Genomic DNA, 20,215 nt, shown 5'->3' with positions numbered 1-20,215 from the left:
ACAATTTTTGAAAGGGGAGGGGGGCTGCGTTGACCTCTCCTGGGCCGTTTTTAGCCCTGGGGACTGAAACACTCCAGGGCTAGCTCCCTATATCCTGAGGAGCCGACCCTTGGGACATAATTGTTTTCTCTAGCTTGGCAGTGACAGCCAACAGTAATTCAGCTCCCAGTGGCAGGAGCAGAAAAACTGCTACCACTCACTAGGAGTGGACGTTTCATCTGTCTTCCTACCTGCTGTCAAGCACCAGTATCCTGTAACTCCTGATTTCTACCACCCAAAGGGGGCAGGGACGAGAAACTGCAACAGGCTGCCATATAAATGAAAAAGTGTTTGGTAAACAATCCTCGCTACCAAAGGAAAACTTGCACTCCCAGATGCATCTTTAACAGGAAAGCTTTATTCTGCAAGGTGTTTCAACCAACAGGTCTTTGTCACGGCCATGATGCAAATCAGGAGTGCCTAACCACCTTTTAAAAAACATTAAATAAACAATAGAAATGATAGAAATACCTAACAAACACATCAAAGTTTTTGTGTTTCATTTTCTTTATGAAACATTGAGCAACAAAAAAAAAACATCTATATACATCAATATTTATATATTACCAAATTGTCACAAATCATTTTTGTTAAGGGATATATATTCTTGGTACATCCCAAAACGCCAGAACCAGCTAGTAATTACATGATTTTTAGGAAATATGTGATAACAGATAAGTGGCTAATTATTGTGAAATCCTGTGCAGATGTATAATCAGCCTTATGTTACACATAGCAGCATTTAAGAGATGTCATATTTACTTATCTCACAAAGCCAAGTGGCTCCTCTTGCATCCATAACTAACAAATTCCTATAAATGAGGTTGTTAGAAATGGGGTCTTTGGTTGACAGTCAGGTTACCCCCTGTCTAAGCAAGGATCCTCACTCTAGTCAGCGCAAAAGAGAATCACCCTCAGCTAACCCCTGTGTAAGGAAATGGCTCCCTGTTGTAGTTATCCCCTACTTTTTGCCTGATAACTGATGCTGACTTGACTGAGAAGTGTGCTGGGACCCTGCTAACCAGGCCCCAGCACCAGTGTTCTTTCACCTAAAATGTACCATTGTTTCCACAATTGGTACACCCCTGGCACACAGATAAGTCCCTTGTAAAAGGTACCAGTGGTACCAAGGGCCCTGTGACCAGGGAAGGTCCCTAAGGGCTGCAGCATATGTTGTGCCACCCTAAGGGACCCCTCACCTAACACATGCACACTGCCATTGTAGATTGTGTGTGTTGGTGGGGAGAAAAAGGCAAAGTCAACATGGCATCCCCCTCAGGATGCCATGCACACAAAATACTGCCTGTGGCATAGGTAAGTCACCCCTCTAGCAGGGCTTGCAGCCCTAAGGCAGGGTGCACTATACCACAGGTGAGGGCATAGCTGCATGAGCAATATGCCCCTACAGTGTCTAAGTCTATTCTTAGACATTGTAAGTACAGTTGTGGCCATATTAAGTATATGGTCTGGGAGTTTGTCAAAAACGAACTCCACAGCTCCATAATGGCTACACTGAATACTGGGAAGTTTGGTATCAAACCTCTCAGAATAATAAACCCACACCATAGTCAGTGTTGGATTTATTAAAAAATGCACACAGAGGGCATCTCAGAGATGCCCCCTGTATTTTACCCAATTGTTCAATGCAGGACTGACTGGTCTGTGCCAGCCTGCTGCTGAGAGACGAGTTTCTGACCCCATGTGGTGAGGGCCTTTGTGCTCTCTGAGGACAGAAACAAAAGCCTGCTCTGGGTGGAGATGCTTCACACCTCCCCGCTGCAGGAACTGTAACACCTAGCAGTGAGCCTCAAAGGCTCAGGCTTCGTGTTACAATACCCCAGGGCACTCCAGCTAGTGGAGATGCCCGCCCCCTGGACACAGCCCCCACTTTTGGCGGCAAGTCCAGGGGAGATAATGAGAAAAACAAGGAGGAGTCACCCACCAGTCAGGACAGCCCCTAAGGTGTCCTGAGCTGAGGTGACTCCTGCCTTTAGAAATCCTCCATCTTGATTTTGGAGGATTCCCCCAATAGGAATAGGGATGTGCCCCCCTGCCCTCAGGGAGGAGGCACAAAGAGGGTGTAGCCACCCAAAAGGACAGTAGCCATTGGCTACTGCCCTCCAAGACCTAAACACACCCCTAAATTCAGTATTTAGGGGCTCCCCAGAACCTAGGAAACTAGATTCATGCAACCTGAAGACAAAGAAGGACTGCTGACCTGAAGCCCTGCAGAGAAGACGGAGACACCAACTGCTTTGGCCCCAGCCCTACCGGCCTGTCTATCCACTTCAAGAAAAACTGCAACAGCGACGCGTCCCCCAGGGTCCAGCGACCTCTGAAGTCTCAGAGGACTACCCTGCATCTAAAAGGACCAAGAAGCTCCTGAAGACAGCGGCCCTGTTCCACAAAGACTGCAACTTTGCAACAAAGAAGCAACTTGTAAAGACCACACGTTTCCCGCCGGAAGCGTGAGACTTTCCACTCTGCACCCGACGCCCCCGGCTCGACCTGCAGAAAACTAACTCTACAGGGAGGACTCCCCGGCGACTGTGAGCCCGTGAGTAGCCAGAGTTGACCCCCCTGAGCCCCGACAGCGACACCTGCAGAGGGAATCCAGAGGCTCCCCCTGACCGCGACTGCCTGCTTCAAAGAACCCGACGCCTGGACAACACACTGCACCCGCAGCCCCCAGGATCTGAAGGATCCGAACTCCAGTGCAGGAGCGACCCCCAGACGGCCCTCTTCCTAGCCCAGGTGGTGGCTACCCCGAGGAGCCCCCCCCCTTGCCTGCCTGCATCGCTGAAGAGACCCCCGGGTCTCCCCATTGAATCCTATTGAAAACCCGATGCTTGTTTGCACTCAGGACCCGGCCGCCCCTGTGCCGCTGAGGGTGTACTTTCTGTGCCTGCTTGTGTCCCCCCGGTGCCCTACAAACCCCCCTGGTCTGCCCTCCAAAGTCTCAGGTACTTACCTGCTGGCAGACTGGAACCGGGGCACCCCTATTTCAATTGAAGCCTATGTGTTTTGTGCACCACTTTGACCTCTGCACCTGACCGGCCCTGAGCTGCTGGTGTGGTAACTTTGGGGTTGCCTTGAACCCCCAATGGTGGGCTACCTTGGACCCAACGTTGAACCCTGTAAGTGTTGTACTTACCTGTGAAACTAACAAATACTTACCTCCCCCAGGAACTGTTGATTTTTACACAGTGTCCATTTTTAAAATAGCTTATTGCCATTTTTGCCAAAACTGTACATGCTATTGTGATGATTCAAAGTTCCTAAGATACCTGAGTGAAATACCTTTCATTTAAAGTATTGTTTGTAAATCTTGAACCTGTGGTTCTTAAAATAAACTAAGAAAATATATTTTTCTATATAAAAACCTATTGGCCTGGAATTGTCTTTTGAGTGTGTGTTCCTCATTTATTGCCTGTGTGTGTACAACAAATGCTTAACACTACCCTCTGATAACCCTACTGCTCGACCACACCACCACAAAATAGAGCATTAGAATTATCTCTTTTTGCCACTATCTTACCTCTAAGGGGAACCCTTGGACTCTGTGCATGCTATTTCTTACTTTGAAATAGTACATACAGAGCCAACTTCCTACACCCTGCTTACCCCCTTGGTGCTTGGCAGAGCAGTAGGCTTAACTTCAGAGTGCTAGGTGTACAGTATGTGTACCAACACACACAGTAACCTAATGAAACCACTAGAAAATGACACAACACAGGTTTAAAAATATAGGAAATATTTATCTAAACAAAACAAGACCAAAATGACAAAAATACACAATACACAAGTCAAGTTATCAATTAAAAAGCAAAAAGAGTCTTTATGTAGGTTAAAAGACACACTAACACTGTTAGTGTGAAAATGTACCTTAGGTGCATCAAAAATAACCCGACACGGGTGAGTGTGCGTCAGAAAGGGCTTGCGATGCCACTCACAAGCAGGACCTTGCGTCGTTTCTCCTTTCGTCGGGTCGGACGCATTGTTCCTTCTCTCCGCAGGAGAGCGATGCATCGATCCGGTCAGCACTCTCAGGTCCGGGCAGGCCCTGCGTTGTTTTTACACGCCCAGCGGTGTTTGCATCGGAAATCCAGCCGCACGATGATCTCAAAACCACGCAGCACGGGTTGCTATCTCCCAGCCTCCGTCAGCGATGCTGCACGTTGTTTCTCCAGCTCCATGAGTCGATTCTTCTGCCGCGTTTCCGGCGAGTGTCGATTTTCAGCCGTGGAGCTGGCGGCGGATTGTTTCTTCAGCCACAGATCGGAGTCGCGTTGATCTTTTCACCGCAAGGCATCCTGTGCGTGGATTTCCTTTTCTTAGGCTGCCAGCCTCTCCTTTCAGGGTCCCAGGAACTGGATGTGCACCACAGGGCAGAGTAGGAGTCTTCCCAGTGACTCCAGGTGCTGGCAGAGAGAAGTCTTTGCTGTCCCTGAGACTTCAAACAACAGGAGGCAAGCTGTAAATCAAGCCCTTGGAGATCTTCACAAGATGGAAGGCACACAAAGTCCAGTCTTTGCCCTCTTACTCTGGCAGAAGCAGCAACTGCAGGATAGCTCCACAAAGCACAGTCACAGGCAGGGCAGCTCTTCTTCCTCAGCCCTTCAGCTATTCTCTAGGCAGAGGTTCCTCTTGGTTTCCAGAAGTGTTCTAAAGTCTGTGGTTTTGGGTGTCCTTCTTATACCCAATTTCTCCTTTAAAGTAGGCCTACTTGAAAGTAAAGTCTCTTTTGAATGTGAAATCCTGCCTTGCCCAGGCCAGGCCCCAGGCACACACCAGGGAGTTGGAGACTGCATTGTGTGAGTGTAGGAAGTTGGCTCTGTATAAACTACCTCAAAGTAAGAGATAGTGTGAACAGAGTCCAAGGGTTCCCCTTAGAGGTAAGATAGTGGCAAAATTGGATAATTTTAATGCTCTATTTTGTGGAAGTGTTGTCGAGCAGTAGGCTTATCAGAGGGTAGCTTGAAGCATTTGTTGTGCACACACAGGCAATAAATGAGGAACACACACTCAAAGACTTAACTCCAGGCCAATAGTTTTTATAGAGAAAAATATATTTTCTTGATTTATTTTAGAACCACAAGATTCAATATTTGAAGTAAATACATAAAATGCAAGGTACTCTACACAGGTAAGTAAGGAACTTTGAATTAGAGCAGTAACATCCACAGTTTTAGTTAAAATGGCAATAAGCTATTTTAAAAGTGGACACTGCAAAAATTAATAGTTCCTGGCGGAGGTAAGTATTGGTTAGTTTTTCAGGTAAGTAAGGCACTTACAAGTTCAAGTTCCTAGGCATAGGCAGCCCATCGTTAGGGGTTCAAGGCAACCCCAAAGTCACCGCACCAGCAACACAGGGCCGGTCAGGTGCGGAGGTCAAAGGAGGGCCCAAAACACATAGGCGCCTGTGAAGAACAGGGGTGCTCCGGTTCTAGTCTGCCAACAGGTAAGTACCTGCGTCTTCGGAGGCAAGACCAGGGGGGTTTTGTAGAGCACTGGGGGACACACAAGTAGGCACACAAAACACACCCTCAGCGGCACAGGGGTGGCCGGGTGAAGTGTGCAAAGCAGGTGTCAAGTTTTGTATAGGAATCAATGGAGGGACCCAGGGGTCACTCTAGCGGTGCAGGCAGGGCACAGGGGAGCTTCTCGGGCTAGCCACCGACTGGGCTAGGCAGAGGGTCACCTGAGGTTCACTCCTGCACTGGAGTTCGGTTCCTTCTGGTCCGGGGGGCTGCGGGTGCAGTGCTTGGTCCAGGCGTCGGGTTCCTTGTTACAGGCAGTCGCGGTCAGGGGGAGCCTCTGGATTCTCTCTCCATGCGTCGCTGTGGGCATCCAGGGGCGTCGTCTCAGGCTACTCACGAGGTCGCAGTCGCCTGGGAGTCCTCCCTGTAGTGTTGGTTCTCTGGAGTTCGAGCCGGGGGCGCTGGGTGCAGAGGATGAAGTCTCACGCTTCCGGCGGGAAGAGTGAGGTCTTTAAAAGTTGCAGGAAAGTTGCAAAGTTGTTGCTGTTTTTTAACAGAGCCGCTGTTCACAGGAGTTTCTTGGTCCTTTGGTTCAGGGCAGTCCTCTGAGGCTTCAGAGGTCGCTGGTCCCTGTCGGATGCATCGCTGTGCAGGTTCTTTGAGTCTGGAGACAGGCCGGTAGGGCTGGGGCCAAATCAGTTGTCTTCTCCGTTGTCTCTGCAGGGCTTTCAGGTCAGCAGTCCTTCTTCTTTGTGTAGGTTGCAGGAATCTGATTTCCTGGGTTGTGGGGTGTCCCTGAATAGTGGATTTAGGGGGGTGTTTAGGTCAGGAGGGCAGTAGCCAACGGCTACTGTCCTGAAGGGTGGCTACACCCTCCCTGTGCCTCCTCCCTGAGGGGAAGGGGGCACATCCCTAATCCTATTGGGGGAATCGTCCAATCTCAAGATGGAGGATTTCTAAAGGTAGGGGTCACCTCAGCTCAGGACACCTTAGGGGCTGTCCTGACTGGTGGGTGGCTCCTCCTTGTTTTTCTAATTGTCTTCTCCAGTCTTGCCGCCAAAAGTGGGGGCAGTGGCCGGAGGGGCGGGCATCTCCACTAGCTGAGATGCCCTGGGGTGCTGTAACAAAAGGCATGATCCTTTGAGGCTCACCGCCAGGTTTTACAGTTCCTGCAGGGGGAGGTGAGAAGCACCTCCACCCAGTAAAGGCTTTGTTCCTGGCCACAGAGTGACAAAGGCACTCTCCCCATGTGGCCAGAAACTCGTATGGTTGTGGCAGGCTGGCAGAAACTGGTCAGCCTAGCACTAGGAGTCGGACTGGTATTCAGGGGGCATCTCTAAGATGCCCTCTGGGTGCATTTTACAATAAATCCCACACTGGCATCAGTGTGCATTTATTGTGCTGAGAAGTTTGATACCAAACTTCCCAGATTTCAGTGTAGCCTTTATGGAACTGTAGAGTTCGTGTTTGACAAACTACCAGACCATATACTCTTTATGGCTACCCTGCACTTACAATGTCTAAGGTTTTGCTTCGACACTGTAGGGGCAATAGCTCATGCACATATGCCCTCACCTGTGGTATGGTGCACCCTGCCTTAGGGCTGTAAGGCCTGCTAGAGGGGTGACTTACCTATCTCACAGGCAGTGTGGGGTGGCCATGGCACTCTGAGGGGAGTGCCATATTGACTTAGTCATTTTCTCCCCACCAACACACACAAGCTGTGAGGCAGTGTGCATGTGACGAGTGAGGGGTCCCCAGGGTGGCATAAGACATGCTGCAGCCCTTAGAGACCGTCCCTGGCATCAGGGCCTTTGGTCCCAGGGGTGCCATTTACAAGGGACTTATCTGTGTGCCAGGGCGGTGCCAAATGTGGGAACAAAGGTACAGTTTAGGAAAAGAACACTGGTGCTGGGGCCTGGTTAGCAGGGTCACAGCACACTTTCAATCATAACTGGCATCAACAAAAGGCAAAAAGTCAGGGGGTAACCATGCGAAGAAGGCATTTCCTTACAGTGAGGGCAGGCACAGCCCTTTCAGGTGTGAGTGAGCACTCCTTCCCTCCCTCCTAGCACAGATGGCTCAACAGGATTTGCAGGCTACACCCCAGCTCCCTTTGTGTCACTGTCTAGTGTGAGGTGCAACCAGCCCAACTGTCAAACTGACCCGGACAGGGAATCCACAAACAGGCAGAGTCACAGGAATGGTTTAAGCAAGAAAATGCCCACTTTCTAAAAGTGGCATTTTTAAACACAGAGGGGGTCATTCTGACCCCAGCGGGCGGCGGGAGCCGTCCGCCTGGAGGGAACCGCCGAATGACCGCACCGCGGTCAAAAGACCACGGCGGCCATTCTGGCTTTCCCGCTGGGCCCCTCAACAATGAAGCCGGCTCCGAATGGAGCCGGCGGAGTTGTAGGGGTGCGACGGGTGCAGTGGCACCCGTCGCGATTTTCAGTGTCTGCAAAGCAGACACTGAAAATCATTATGGGGCCCTGTTAGGGGGCCCCTGCACTGCCCATGCCAGTGGCATGGGCAGTGCAGGGGCCCCCAGGGACCCCACGACACCCGTTCCCGCCATCCTGTTCCTGGCGGTAAAAACTGCCAGGAACAGGATGTCAGGAAGGGGGTCGGAATCCCCATGGCGGCGCTGCTTGAGGATTCCCTGGGCCAGGGGTAAACCGCCGGGAAACCGCCGGTTCCCCTTTTCTGACCGCGGCTTTACCGCCACGGTCAGAATGGCCCAGGAAGCACCGCCAGCCTGTTGGCAGTGCTTCCTCTGCCCTGGCGGTTTCCAAACGCCAGGGTCAGAATGAGGGCCATAATCTTAAAATCAACTTTACTAAAAGATGTATTTTTAAATTGTGAGCTCAGAGACCCCAAACTCCACATGTCCATCCGCTCCCCAAGGGAATCTACACTTTAATCAGATTTAAAGGAAGCCCTCATGTTAACCTATGAGAGGGACAGGCCTTTCAACAGTGAAAAACGAATGTAGCAATATTTCACTGTCAGGACATATAAAAAACATTACTATATGTCCTGCCTTAACCATACACCCCACCCTGCCCTTGGGGCTACCTAGGACCTACCTTAGGGGTGTCTGACATGTAAGAAAAGAGAAGGTTGAGGTCTGGCAAGTGGGTACACTTGCCAAGTCGAATTTACAGTTAAAACTGCACACACAGACACTGCAGAGCAGGTCTGAGACATGATTACAGAGCTACTTATGTGGGTGACACAACCAGTGCTGCAGGTCCACTAGTAGCATTTGATTTACAGGCCCTGGCACCTATAATGCACTTTACTAGGGACTTGCCAGTAAATCAGATATGCCAATCATGGATAAACAAATCAACCATACAATTTACACAGAGAGCATATTCACTTTAGCACTGGTTAGCAGTGGTAAAGTGCTCAGAGTTCAAAAGCCAAAAGCAACAGGTCAGAAAAATAGGAAGCAGGAGGCAAAAAGATTGGGGATGACCCTGCATACGCAAAAAAAAAGTCCAACAGAGGTACAACAATTATTTCAACCCCCTAAGTGCCACTCCTGAAACTGAATTGGCAAGATGAAAAATTGTTTGCAAATACTAAGAAATATCCTCAAAAACATGAATTTCATGATTTGAAGTCTCACCTGATTATGGCAGCACATTTACAGGCCTCGTCTTATATAAAATAATTTGGTTATTTTTCTCATGCACTTTTGAATATACCATTGCTTCTTTTGGTATATGTCAAGATGGCTGCCACCCATGCACTTGCATGGAGACAAACTGCCATCTTGGATTGATTTTTGTGATAAAGTATAACAAAAATCATTGTAAGATAGCCACGGTGTGCACATGTGTGTTTTCACATGACTGACTATCTTTAATTGGGTATTGCCATAACCAGTAGCAATTGGTAATGCCAATAGCTGTGCACCATAGTGTCAGAGGTGAGACTGTTTGGCATTGCCAATGATTACTTTAGCAGCAGTTACTTTTATGGATGAAAGAGAGAATTTGTTTTTTTGGTTATCCATCAACATCATTTGAATCTTTTTTCTGCTAGATTCATCCTCAGGCAGAGTCCAGGATCTGTCCTAAAGATGGAGTCATCTTTCCACTGAGCACATTTTTCTGTTTGCTTTAATCCTGATACATGATCTCTGCTTTGTCCCATTTTCAATGAACCATACTTATTGTTCCAGGGACAATCTTTGAAGAGTACGCAAGGATGTTTGATGATCTATACTTGATCCTGGGCGCAGTCCCTGAGAAAATCAAGCATGCAAGATATCGGGGGTACATGACTGATATGATGGGCTGTACAATAATTACCATCACGTTATGGTGGCGACAACTACAACGCCAAAGGCCATGCATTTCTAGTTTATACAATGGAACCAGCTTAGACACCTACGCTTTTTCATTCTTGAACTTTTACTAATAGTTTGTATCATGTTTTATCATTGCAGGCTGGTCTTGGGAGTGTCTCCAAGAGTGGGGTCCCTTCACATCGCTAGCTGTACCTAGCATGTTGATTCTGTGTTTCGAATGGTGGATCTATGAAATTGGGAACTTTGTTGCAGGTGCTTATAAAATATTTCAATTTCATGAATTAATTTAAACATTTTTTCCTTAAAATCTCATATTAAAATACACTTAAATTTTTCATTTTACAGGTCTAATCAGTGTGACAGAGCTGGGAGCAGAATCTGTTATGTACCAGATTTGTACTGTTGCCTACATGGTAAGAGGTTAAGGACAGGAAACTGGCAAAGAAATGTGTCGACTCGGGTTCATGATGACTGGCTTCTCAATGCTATTGCTTAAAGGAGTGGTTCCCAACCTGTGGTCCGAGGCCACCCTGGGCGTCCGTGAAGCCTCCTCAGGTGGTCCGTTACTGCTTAGAAACTTAAATAATATTAACCGATTAGGTCCCCAGCTTTCAGTAATGACTTAGTCGGGAGAGGAGGGCCCGGATTCCAATAATGATTCAGTGGGGGTCCCTGGGTTCCAGTAATGATAAAGTGGGGGTCCACAGAAGTCCAAAAGTTGTGAACCTATGGCTTAAAGCGTATTTTTTAACTCTGGCTACGGACAGCTATAGGCTCTGAAAGACCCTTGACCACACAACATACATAACAACACATAGATAAACATAAGATGTCAAAATTGACTTTGGGTCTGCTTGATTCAGCCATTCACATGTTTGGGGGACCCCCTTACAGACATTGGCTTGTTTCGTTGTTTTGACGTTTTGAGGCCAGCCCAGGTTATTTTGCAAACGTACGTTTTCTATTCACAGTCTCTCTTGGCGAGCACTAATGGAAGTAATGTGATCATGTGATAATTCCTCATATTTCATGCTGCCTTTACCTTACCACACACACAATGATTTTAATCACTGGTTCTCTTCCTCATAGGCCCATTCTTGTTGCTGGCTCTGTATGCACTGTCAGGCTTCTTTGTCTCTGCGTCTGGGTCCAGCAGTATCACTGAGACTCCATGAAGGCAGCGGCAGCTCTGAGTACAGCTGGCTACAGATTGTGTCCTTTTTTGCCTTTAGAAACCGCCCCTCATAGAAACCATCCAGAGGTGCATTTAAGCCACCAGCATTGGAGTACTGACTCCTGCTGCACATATTCACCCCAAAACCCAGAGGTAGGGCTGGCTTTGCCTCCAATGGCACCAGCTACATCAATCTTTTTGGGCACCCCCATGACCTCCTCCTCGGATTCCCTCACTACCACCCAGCCCTTTATCTATCCATGGCCACTTGCTCACATATATTTCATTAGATTTATAGCGTTGGTCAAGGCTGGCTTTACTAATCCACTCAGCCAGCCACATAAAATACTGATATATTCTTTGCAGCAGTTATATTAACCATCTGCACTACTTTATGGCGAGACAGAACTCCCACTAGACAAAACTCCAATCCCTCTCACTAGCAGGAACATTAATCAAAAGAGTTATCTTGACAGTTTGGTTGCTGCCTAAAAGCTGGATTCACAAGGAACTCTGCAGCAGGTGGTTTTAAATCGTACGTTATTGTTAAACGCAGCACCCACCCCCTGAGTTCATTGCCTCCCGCCCTCCAAGTCGCACAGCCCTAAAGCTAGCCCTGGCCACAGGCAAGGCCACTCCCTGCTGTGAATGCCCCTAGTGGGCATGCACGCTTAACAGCAATAAGCTGCACCCCCAGGCAGACCTTGTGCTTTTCATTTACAAATGAATATATAATGCATTCCAGGCAGGTAGTTGACCATTTAACACATCATTTGGCATGCAAATAGCGTGCTGGCAACTCATTGTTCTGAATCCATGTCAGCCTTGGACAAAGGGTCATTATTTCTGACTCATAAATAAGTTAAATGTAGGTCTGGTGTTATTGGCCCATGGGTACATGTGGCACATAGCCCCACCTGACTTGGTGGAGTGAGGAGGAAGAGATTGACAGGCTTGTTTGAGGCAGAGCTGGCCTTAGCACTGGCGATGCCCTGTGCAACACTGTTTGTTGGCAGCCCCAATGACTACCTCCGTCATGGATTCCCTCACTACCACAATTTAACAGTGCTCCTCAAGTCTCCATAACCACTCCCTCCCAGGTGCATTTAATTAGTTTTATAGCGCCACTCCTACCAGTGTAGCACTTTATGTTGCACACACATCACACAGAGTCAATCAATCATAGGTGTGTAAATCACTGTATAAGAAATGTTACATAAGGCAAAGGGCTACAAAGTGTAAGAGTCACATGTCATCCATGTTGGTAGGCTGTAGAGTTTAAAAGTACTTGGTCTGGAGAAGCACAAACTCAGAATTTAAAGTGTAACACCACGGTTGGGGGTTCTCTTTAATAGTAAGAATCGATTTCTACCCAAATGAACCCTTTTTTTGGCAAAATTAGAATAGTGAAAGACTGGGTCAAATATCATAACGCTCTAATCTATACCTTGCAGTATGCATGCAATTCTTTGATGTCACCAAATGGCTTACTGTTCCTTATTAGGATTTTAACTTATAGTATCCCACTGACCTATTTGCACTTTGTGATCTGCATGGTACACGTTCTATGCAGCAGGCATATTAGCCCCCTGCACAACCTTAAAACGTCCATTAGAGAAAACTCTGATCTCTCTCCGGACAGAACATTAATAGCAGGAGTTATCTTTACAAATTTATTGTTGCCTGAAATTTGCTGGAGGCAAGGAATGTTGCAGCAGGTGGTTTTAAAACCATAATATACCTGCAAACATGGCGCACCCACCCGAAGTCAGCACCTGGTGTGGTGGAACCGGTGGCACCGTCCTAGAGCCAGCCCTGGTCTGATGCTCTCACATGGCCAAGTCTAGCAGGAGGACTGAAGTAGAGCAGTATTCATCTAAATGCTGAAGAGGCAAGGAAGAGCGACTTAAATGTTCCTCGAATCTCTCATGCCCATTGTTTATCTCAAAGACAGCAATGTGGGCAGGCAGAAACTGCCAAAAAAGTCTGTTGACATCATTTCTCATGCAAAAGGGGAAGAGTCCAAGGACATAACATTGTGGTAACAGAAGCCACTGAGAGGATATGTGCCAAACATGTTTTATTACCTTCTTGCCACTTTTTCTCCTTCCATACATATGGAGGTTGAAGCTGCAACAGCAAACCATTCTTTTACTTCAATCAATCCTAAAATACAAGCGAAAAGGAAGAAACAAACTTGTTTATTTTCCTCTCTTCCCTGCTCTTTTGCTGCTTTCAAAAAAGAGCACCCTCCCACTTGAGAGAGTATTAAAGTGTACCGACAACCAGTAATCTCCTGTTGCCTTTGTCTCTGCCTGGAGCCCACTCTTGGAAGCGCCACATGGAATTCAGGTAATAAGTTCAAGCAAGAGCTAGATGTACTATAGTACTGGTTGCAAAAAGCATTTTCAAATTCTTGCAAATTTCAGTACGACTTTTTGCCTCTAGTAATTTATTTTGCAACTGACCTATGCACTAGTACTAGCACTGTTGGTTTGCAAAATAAGAAACCAGACTGGGTTGGAGAATGAGCAGTCTAATTAATATAAATTAGGCTGGGCCACTGCCTACTTACCCTGGAGCTGGCACCCTTATTCACAAAAGGAAGGGCTCCAAAGAGGACCCTTCCCCTTTGTGAATCAATTGCCACTCGAACTTAGGAGTCTGTAACACATCAATGGTTTGTGGTCACAGACCATTGATGTATAGGTTCTGATTCCAGCACCCACTAATCATAATTAACAAAGGACTTATTATTCAGGCTCATTCCGGCGTTATGTGCTTGGAGGCACATAAACTATGAACTATTAGTGTCAAAGCAAGCTCGTCATTTGGACTTGCTATAAATTAAAAAATTAAAAATTTGTTAATTATGATTAGTAGAACAGTCCGTTTTCCATTTTTATGATTTAAAATATGGAACACGCTGAGGGAAACCACAACGCGTTTCCATTGTTTGGGCGTACTCGCAAAGGTCCGTTTTCTATTTTTATGGGTCGGGTAGTCCGTTGCCCATTTCCATGTTTCATAGTATTTAAACGCCGATGAAAATCATGGCGTCTGTTTACAATATCGGGCGTACTCGCGGTAGCTTTGTGCTTCAATACAAGGTAAGAAGGGAAACAACGGGTTAGATATTTAGGGGGTCATTCCGACCTCGGCGGGAACCGCCAGAAGACCGTACCGCGGTCAATTGACCGCGGCGGTCATTCTGACTTTCCCGCTGGCCCGGCGGGCGACCGGCAGAAGGCCGCCCGCCGGCCCAGCGGGAAAGCCCCTTCAACAATGAAGCTGGCTCCGAATGGAGCCGGCGGAGTTGAAGGGGTGCGACGGGTGCAGTGGCACCCGTCGCGATTTTCAGTGTCTGCAAAGCAGACACTGAAAATCTTTATGGGGCCCTGTTAGGGGCCCCACGACACCCGTTCCCGCCATCCTGTTCCTGGCTGTAAGAACCGCCAGGACCAGGATGGCGGGAAGGGGGTCGCGCCGCCATGGAGGATTCCTATGGCCAGGGGAAAACCTTTTCTGACCGCGGCTTTACCGCCGCGGTCAGAATTGGCCAGGAAGCACCGCCAGCCTGTTGGCGGTGCTTCCGCGGTCGATGGCCCTGGCGGTCGATGACCGCCAGGGTCAGAATGACCCCCTTAATGTTTTTCTCATGGTTGTAACTGTTGGATTCGTTATTAACGAGTCTTTTCAATACTTTTAGATTCGTTATTAAAACTTCAATAGGAATCTGAAACCATTGATGGATTAGTGTAAATTAAGAGGCAGCAAAGTGATTTTGGAGATAGTGAAAAGGTATGTTTTCAGACGCTGTGGCTTGAGCACAGATTTCAGTACACTTTATTGCGGGTGTCATCACAAAGGGTTTAACACAATTCTTTCTAATATTACATCTTGGGCATTTTGTACACGGGTTAAATTGAGAATTGTTAACCCCTTAGCTGCTGGGCCTTTTCCCCCCCAGTGCTGAGCCCTTTTTTGGCTATTTGGGGTAGTTCGTGCTTAGGGCTTCATAACTTTTTGTCCACATAAGCTAACCACGCCAAATTTGCGTCCTATTTTTCCAACATCCTAGGGATTCTAATGATACCCAGAGTTTGTGGTTTACCCTGGAGGAGACCAAGAAAATAGCCAAAATACAGTGAAAATTTAGTTTTTTCCAAAAAAATGGGAAAAAAGGGCAGCCGAAGAAGGCTTGTGGTTTTTTCCCTGAAAATGCCATCAACAAAGGGTTTCTGGTGCTGAAATCACTATCTTCCCACCTTTCAGGAACGGGCAGACTTGAATCAGAAAACCACATTTTCCAACACAAATTTGGCATTTTACTGGGACATACCCCATTTTTACTATTTTTGGTGCTTTCAACCTCCTTCCAGTTAGTGACAGGAATGGGTGTGAAACCAATGCTGGATCCCGGAAAGCTAAACATTTCTGACAACTAGACAAAATTCTGAATTCAACAAGGGGTCATTTGTGTAGATCCTACAAGGTTTTCCTACAGAAAATAACAGCTGAAATAAACAAATATTGAAATTGAGCTGAAAACAACAGCCATTTTTCTTTATGTTTTACTCTGTAACTTTTTCCTGCGATGTCAGATTTCTGAAAGCAATATACCGTTTTGTCTGCTGGACTCTTCTGGTTGCGGGGATATAAAGGGCTTATAGGTTCATCAAGAACCCTAGGTACCCAGAGCCAATAAATGAGGTGCACCCTGCAGTTGGTTTTCATTCTATACTGGGTATACAGCAATTCATTTGCTGAAATATGAGGAGTGAAAAAGAGGTATCAAGAAAACCTTTGCATTTCCTAAATGGGATCAAGATAAGGTTTTGAGGAGCAGTGGTTATTGCACATCTTTCAATTCCGAGGTGCCCATACTAGCATGTGAATTGCAGGGCATTTCTCAAATAGACGTCTTTTTTACACACTCTCTTATATTTGGAAGGAAAAAATGTAGAGAAAGATAAGGGGCAATAACACTTGTTTTGCTATTCTATGTTCCCCCAAGTCTCCCGATAAAAATGATACCTCACTTGTGTGGGTAGGCCTAGCGCCCGCGACAGGAAATGCCCCAAAACACAACGTGGACACATCCCATTTTTTCACAAAATACAGAGCTGTTTTTTTGCAAAGTGCCTACCTGTAGATTATGGCCTCTAGCTCAGCCGGCACATAGGGAAACCTACCAAACCTGTACATTTTTGAAAACTAGAGACCTAGGGGAATCCAAGATGGGGTGACTCGCGGGGCTCTGACCAGGTTCTGTTACCCAGAATCCTTTGGAAACCTCAAAAAGTGGCTAAAAAAACAAGTTTTCCTCACATTTCGGTGACAGAAAGTTCTGGAATCTGAGAGGAGCCTCAAATTTCCTTCCACCCAGCGTCCCCCCAAGTCTCCCGATAAAAATGATACCTCACTTGTGTGGGTAGGCCTAGCGCCCGCGACAGGAAATGCCCCAAAACACAACGTGGACACATCACAGAAAACAGAGCTGTTTTTTGCAAAGTGCCTACCTGTAGATTTTGGCCTCTAGCTCAGCCGGCACCTAGGGAAACCTACCAAACCTGTACATTTTTGAAAACTAGAGACCTAGGGGAATCCAAGATGGGGTGACTCGCGGGGCTCTGACCAGGTTCTGTTACCCAGAATCCTTTGCAAACCTCAAAAAGTGGCTAAAAAAACAAGTTTTCCTCATTTCGGTGACAGAAAGTTCTGGAATCTGAGAGGAGCCTCAAATTTCCTTCCACCCAGCGTCCCCCCAAGTCTCCCGATAAAAATGATACCTCACTTGTGTGGGTAGGCCTAGCGCCCGCGACAGGAAATGCCCCAAAACACAACGTGGACACATCACAGAAAACAGAGCTGTTTTTTGCAAAGTGCCTACCTGTAGATTTTGGCCTCTAGCTCAGCCGGCACCTAGGGAAACCTACCAAAGCTGTACATTTTTGAAAACTAGAGACCTAGGGGAATCCAAGATGGGGTGACTCGCGGGGCTCTGACCAGGTTCTGTTACCCAGAATCCTTTGCAAACCTCAAAAAGTGGCAAAAAAAACAAGTTTTCTTCACATTTCGGTGACAGAAAGTTCTGGAATCGGAGAGGAGCCTCAAATTTCCTTCCACCCAGCGTCCCCCCAAGTCTCCCGATAAAAATGATACCTCACTTGTGTGGGTAGGCCTAGCGCCCGCGACAGGAAATGCCCCAAAACACAACGTGGGCACATCACAGAAAACAGAGCTGTTTTTTGCAAAGTGCCTACCTGTATATTTTGGCCTCTAGCTCAGCCGGCACCTAGGGAAACCTACCAAACCTGTACATTTTTGAAAACTAGAGACCTAGGGGAATCCAAGATGGGGTGACTCGCGGGGCTCTGACCAGGTTCTGTTACCCAGAATCCTTTGCAAACCTCAAAAAGTGGCTAAAAAAACAAGTTTTCCTCACATTTCGGTGACAGGAAGTTCTGGAATCGGAGAGGAGCCTCAAACTTCCTTCCACCCAGCGTCCCCCCAAGTCTCCCGATAAAAATGATACCTCACTTGTGTGGGTAGGCCTAGCGCCCGCGACAGGAAATGCCCCAAAACACAACGTGGACACATCACAGAAAACAGAGCTGTTTTTTGCAAAGTGCCTACCTGTAGATTTTGGCCTCTAGCTCAGCCGGCACCTAGGGAAACCTACCAAACCTGTACATTTTTGAAAACTAGAGACCTAGGGGAATCCAAGATGGGGTGACTCGCGGGGCTCTGACCAGGTTCTGTTACCCAGAATCCTTTGCAAACCTCAAAAAGTGGCTAAAAAAACAAGTTTTCCTCACATTTCGGTGACAGAAAGTTCTGGAATCTGAGAGGAGCCTCAAATTTCCTTCCACCCAGCGTCCCCCCAAGTCTCCCGATAAAAATGATACCTCACTTGTGTGGGTAGGCCTAGCGCCCGCGACAGGAAATGCCCCAAAACACAACGTGGACACATCACAGAAAACAGAGCTGTTTTTTGCAAAGTGCCTACCTGTAGATTTTGGCCTCTAGCTCAGCCGGCACCTAGGGAAACCTACCAAACCTGTGCATTTCTGAAAACTAGAGACCTAGGGGAATCCAAGGAGGGGTGACTTGCGGGGCTCGGACCAGGTTCTGTTACCCAGAATCCTTTGCAAACCTCAAAAAGTGGCTAAAAAAACAAGTTTTCCTCACATTTCGGTGACAGAAAGTTCTGGAATCTGAGAGGAGCCACAAATTTCCTTCCACCCAGCGTTCCCCCAAGCCTCCCGATAAAAATGATACCTCACTTGTGTGGTTAGGCCTGGTGCCTGCGACAGGAATAGATCACACAACGGTCAATGTTGGTCCTTACGTGAGGCAGCTGTTGACCCTGGGGTGATCCATTCCTGACACAGACACTAGGTGTAGGCACTCAAGTGGGGTAGTGTTTTTATCAGGACAGGTGAGGAGTCACTGGGTGGTAGGAATATTGTGGATCCCAGCATATTCCTGTAGTTTGTGTGACAGAAATGCGAGAAAAATTGAGTTTTTTTTCAACATTTCAGCTTTGCAGGGTATTCTGGGTAAGAAAACTTTGGGGAAGCCACACAAGTCACACCTCTGTGGACTCCCCCGAATGTCTAGTTTCCAGAAATGTTTGGGTTTAGTGTGTTTCTCTATATGGCCGCCGAATCCAGGACCAAAAACACAGGTGCCTGCCTTACAAAACCAGTTTGTTTTGCCATGGATAATTTTGATGTCTCCACAATATGATTTGGGTGGTGGAATTTGGGGCTGAACTAAATTGGGGAGCTCCCAAGAGAGCACTCTCTCTCTGCTTGCCGCCGCATTCACCTGCTCTCTGGGTTGGCCTAACCCACTATTACCCAGTTGCACAAACAGCTTGCGAAGGGACAGCAGGACTGTCCTCATCACCTCCCTCATAATGTACTGGAAGAGGAGTTATCGAATGGGACTCCTCTGACTGAAAAATCACTCCCAGAGTCTGCGCCATTGTCCTATCCCTCAGATGCTGTCTCAGTATCTGATGTCTCAGTCTCTGATCCTATGTCAGAGCGGTCCTCTATAACCCGAGTGTAGGCAGCAGTCATCCATCAAGATGCCATCTCTGCTATTGGCTAAACTGTTGCTCTAAAACACTAGCCTACGTAGACAGTCACAAAATCGATGGTGTGTGAGATACGTGCAACAGTAGAGGCCACCTTACCTGCGCTTCTTCCCTCAATCAGCACGTACTTTCAAGACACTCAAAAAACACCTTGTCACATACCATTCGTCACAGTCTTTAGCACCTCCTGCGCCCAGTCCAACAATCATTATTGGTGCTCCCACTCCCTCCTCCTCGGATTCCCTCATTACCACCCAGCAAAAGTGCCCTTCATCTCTCCATAGACTTTGCTAATGTACTCAGCTATTTACATAAAATACAGATTTGCTCTTTGCAGTAGGCATATAAACCTTCTGCGCTTCTTTATGGCACTAAAACTGCCACTAGACAAGTCGGACCCTTTTCCCCCCAGGGAAACCACACACATATTGACAAAAGTGATATATATATGACAGCCAATCACCTGAAACTCAACTCAAGCAAAACCAAAAGAATCCTCTTTGGCCCACACAAAAACACCGGGGACCCCTCATGGTGGCCCACCACGCTAGGCCCTGCACCCACCCCCGCCAACCACGCACGCAACCTCAGCATCATCCTAGACTCCTCCCTCTCGATGACCCAACAAATCAACGCTCTCACCTCCTCATGCTTCAACACACTCCGTATACTGAAAAACATTCAAATGGATCCCCACAGAGACCAGAAAAACTGTCACTCACGCACACATCAGCAGCAGGCTTGATTACGGAAACGCCCTCTACGCCGGCACCACTCTAAAACTCAAGCGCAAACTACACGCATCTAGAACTCAGCAGCACGACTCATCCTCAACCTCCGCCGACACGAACACATCTCTCCACACCTCAAATCCCTCCACTGGCTCCCCATTGACAAAAGGATCACCTTCAAGATCCTCATCCTCGCACACAAATCACTCCACAACACAGGCCCTGCCTACCTCAACGAGAGTCACCTTCCACACCCCCACACGAAACGTCCGCTCAGCTGACCTCTCTCTCGCCTCTGTCCCCCGCATCAAACACACCACCACCGGGGGCAGATCCTTCTCCTACCTTGCACCCAAA

General features: G+C 47.5%; 1 protein-coding gene across 1 annotated transcript in view; it reads left to right on the top strand.

Annotated features, from left to right (window-relative positions):
- The window catches only part of LOC138283650 (multidrug and toxin extrusion protein 1-like), a 446,218-nt gene that overhangs the window by 263,123 nt on the left and 162,880 nt on the right, over window positions 1-20,215 (top strand). The window contains exons 9-10 of the mRNA XM_069221586.1: window positions 9,982-10,095; window positions 10,189-10,256. Coding sequence (XP_069077687.1) covers window positions 9,982-10,095; window positions 10,189-10,256 — 182 coding nt within the window. The remainder of the gene's footprint in view (window positions 1-9,981; window positions 10,096-10,188; window positions 10,257-20,215) is intronic.

The sequence above is a fragment of the Pleurodeles waltl genome, chromosome 3_1, assembly GCF_031143425.1.
Source record: "Pleurodeles waltl isolate 20211129_DDA chromosome 3_1, aPleWal1.hap1.20221129, whole genome shotgun sequence".
In the NCBI taxonomy this organism is placed as follows: Eukaryota; Metazoa; Chordata; class Amphibia; order Caudata; family Salamandridae; genus Pleurodeles; species Pleurodeles waltl.
This window is presented reverse-complemented; position numbering and strand designations above follow the sequence as displayed.